Source organism: Pygoscelis adeliae, unplaced genomic scaffold (assembly GCF_000699105.1).
Source record: "Pygoscelis adeliae isolate BGI_AS28 unplaced genomic scaffold, ASM69910v1 Scaffold106, whole genome shotgun sequence".
NCBI lineage: Eukaryota > Metazoa > Chordata > Aves > Sphenisciformes > Spheniscidae > Pygoscelis > Pygoscelis adeliae.
Window position 1 is genome coordinate 3,634,603 of NW_008824939.1, and position 3,654 is coordinate 3,638,256.

The 3,654-nt window shown below is 36.9% G+C and overlaps 1 protein-coding gene across 1 annotated transcript in view; it reads left to right on the forward strand.

Moving 5' to 3' along the window:
• The window catches only part of CERS6 (ceramide synthase 6), a 95,183-nt gene extending 94,990 nt beyond the window's left edge, over positions 1–193 (forward strand). Inside the window, exon 11 of the mRNA XM_009325449.1 lies at positions 32–193. Within this exon, the coding sequence (XP_009323724.1) occupies positions 32–193 (162 nt within the window). The remainder of the gene's footprint in view (positions 1–31) is intronic.
• The last annotated feature ends 3,461 nt before the right edge of the window (positions 194–3,654 follow it).

Below are 3,654 nucleotides of genomic sequence, written 5' to 3' on the forward strand. Positions count from 1 at the left end.
CTACTGCTTGCTTTTTTTTCTAATTTTACAGGTAGCAAAGGATGACCGAAGTGACATTGAATCAAGCTCAGATGAAGAAGAAACAGTACCTCGTTCAAAGATCCCGCACAGCACTATCACCACTAATGGGACCGGCGGTTCCAATGGGACAAACGGGTATCTTACTGGTGGCACTTGCTCAGAGGAGCATTAATCCTTGAGTTCAATCATGAGACACGAACAGAATGAACTGTTTGCTACTGGAAGTAAATTATAAGTTGTGAATGCGGTTTATTCATATATCTCAGCATCAGAAAAAATTAGGAGTATCAAAGCATTCTGATAGTGCACTGCCATATTTCCTGTTTGTGAATGAAGACAACACACCATTCTGTATACGTAGGCATGCTGTATGTGTATGTAACCGACACGATGGGAGCAGTATTTTCACTTGTACTGTCTTTGAAATATTATTTATTTTGTATTCTTCTGGGAACTTCTGGACAAAAGGGAATATCCATTCTAAAACTTCATCTCTTGGGATTCTCAGTGGTGGAGAGCATCACGCTCAGATCCCTTCTGTCCATCCCTGTTGCTTTTGCTGAGTCTGCTACAAGTAATAGTTGCTTGATTTGTTACTTACAGTAAGATAGAACATAGCTTTATAGATTCTAGATCTGCTTCAGGTATTTTTGCTATCTTTGTGTTTTAAAGTGCTGGTTTTGAAATTGCCTATCAAATCACAGTGGCCGTTCCTCCAACATAGAGTTTTAAAACACTGGATTGATATTTTAAATAGTGGGTAATGTGGTCAATTAGCAATTCAGGGAAAAAAAACTGTGGTGATTGTGGGATATTATTTTAGCATAATTTAAAATTAAATTTGGTGGTTAATTGCATTAGAATTAGACTTGATTAGTTGTGCAAATACCCAAAAGCATTGATGTCAACAGTTAGGATAAACTCATTCTCACTTTTTTTTTCGCCTTGCAATTTTTGACCTCTACACATTCTAGCTTTTTGCAGAGATTCCATGTTGAAAGGTGTTTGTTCAAGTGCACAATTGTGAATCCAGACCTCACTCCTGAAACTGTTCTTGCACGTTCAGATGGATGAGAGCAGGGGTGTAATGGAAAAAACATCAGATGAAAAGTTCATTGCTTCCTCGGACACAGTTCAGTCTAGGTATCGTTCATATAATTATTGCCACTTTCTTAGTAGGCTGAGGAGAGAGAAGGCAGAATGTCATACGTTATTAGAAGTAGTTTATTTTAATGGGTGAAAACTTGAGCAAAATTCACTTAACATAATTCACAGCAAACTTTGAATGCTCAGCAGTATTTCCTCACCTCTAGAAATAAAATTAAGGGTGTTTATAAAATAATTTTGCTCTCCTTTTTCATCCAAGATTTACAAACTGTGTCCCAAAGAAGACAAAGTAACACCCAAAATAAACATCTTTTTTAACATTATATACACTCTTCTTCCAGTCTCTGGATCTCTAGATCAGCGTTTGATGTAGGATGCTAAGGATCATACAACTCTTGCTGGACACTTTTCTGTGATACGTGACAGCAGTGCCAAAAGTAGGCGAGGTTCTTGAGTAACAGACTCTATGCAACCTACTGTTCAACAGTATTGTGTATGTGCACACAGAACCAATGTGCTTATAGACCAAAGACTTATATATATTAAAAAAAAGAAGAAAGAAAGAAAGAAAGAAAAAAAAAAAAAGAAGGAACAAACTGGGAAAAAAATGTGTGTCTTCTATATACAAAGGGATTGGGGTGCCATGTTCAGCTGGAACTCTAAGCCAGGAAATATTTCTGATTCCTTCCACCTATGCAAATAGCAAAATATAGATGGTTTCTGATGCGATAAAACATGTTTAAAGGCTCTGTTTTATACAGACTCCATTGAAGAAAGTTGTGTTGCCACTTCTTTCTTTTGAAAAACTGAGATTTGTCCTATTCTACTGGTCAGTCTTGAAAACTTCTGATACCTTTATTATCCATAGGGATCCTTGTGCGTTAGAAAAAATATGCTAAAAGTAAGGGCAGAATGGCATGAATGAAAATAGTACCTCCACTTAGTAGACCATAAAGGTAAGAAAACTGAAAAATTGTTAATCACAGAAGAGCTGTCAGTTTTACTACCCACAGAGCATCTTTTGAAAAAGCCAGGTAACATTGTAATTCAGCAGCTGTCCATGAATATATCTGAGGGAGCAAGGGAGTCTTATTTAAATCTGTTCTCCCCCAAAAGCTTCTCTGCCTCTAATTTTTCTCGTCTGTCTCCTTTGCCTCTGATTTCATACAGTTATCTGCAGGGCAGGTTATACATGTGAAAATACACTGATTGCAATAGAAAGTATCCCATCCACAGTATTTGAAGTGGCAGTTGTTTAATAATTACTGTCAAGATGATACCAAGATTTTAAAACAAAACGGTCCTGGGATATATTGAATGAACATTATAATTTCTGAAATCTGACCCACTAAGATGGTCATTGAGAATAACAGTTTAAACACGCCTCTTTCATGGTGTTGATTACTACCTCCACTGGACCATTTCCCTTCTGCAAAGATGGTTACAGAAATGGCATTCTGGCAAAATACTTTGTCTTACATATGTTGCTCTGAACTATCAACATACACAACATACAATAGTACTGCAATGTTGTTGATACCAGGACAGAGAACAGTTCCCAAAAACAATCCCTGTGCAAGAGGCAGGAGATCTTTGGTCACTATTGGTCCTCCCCAGCTGTGCTGTATAATGTTGATTCAGATGTACAGCCAAGGCTACAACCCTTGAGATGATTCACCATCACTGGCTACGTATGCTTTTAGTGTACCCCCGCTGTTAAATAATGCAACTTGGATTGAAACTCTTCCTTTGAGGTTTAAATTCAGTTGCATCTATGATGCACTAAAGCATGTACACAGTTACTATGGTTCAGCTGACGCCCAGTGACTTATCTCTCATAAAGATGGCTTTTTGGAGTCCGTTCTTAGTAGCCTAGAATAAACTTAATACAGATATGTCTGGAAAATAGGTGAGATGAGAGATTCAAATGACACATTTGCGGAAATGGAATAAGAATAAGGAAGCATTGAGAACTTCACTAAACTTTGCTGAACAATCACTAAACTTACAAACTACAATTTTTTTATGGAAATTAAAAATTCACACAATTTTTTCTGTCTTTAGTGGAAAGGACCAAGTGTTTTAGTGATCATACTTGGCAGTGTGTTTTCACTCATTGCTTTAACCAATGGATGTCAAAACTTTGGCTTCATCTTCCACTCTGCAGAGAGAACGTCATGCAACTATTTGCTTTTTCATTTGAATTTGTTTGCTTCTCTGCTGAAGAGCTTTGTAAGGTGCTTTTGGAGGCCATCAAATATTTAGAGGATAATCACACACATTCCAGAAAATGGATTGAAATGATTCGCATGGCTCATGGTAAATGCGAGATCTTAAAGGGTTCTATATATTCGTACCTTTTGTAGAATTGTCATTTAAGTCATTTTAGAAATGAGGGTTTGTACTCTATAACCTATTTGTCTTCAACTTCTATGCTCCCTTTTTATAGTACAGTACACAACACAGTGGTTGAGATGTTGAAGTAGAAAAATGAGGAAATGATATGTAGAGTTTATTAGTAAAGAG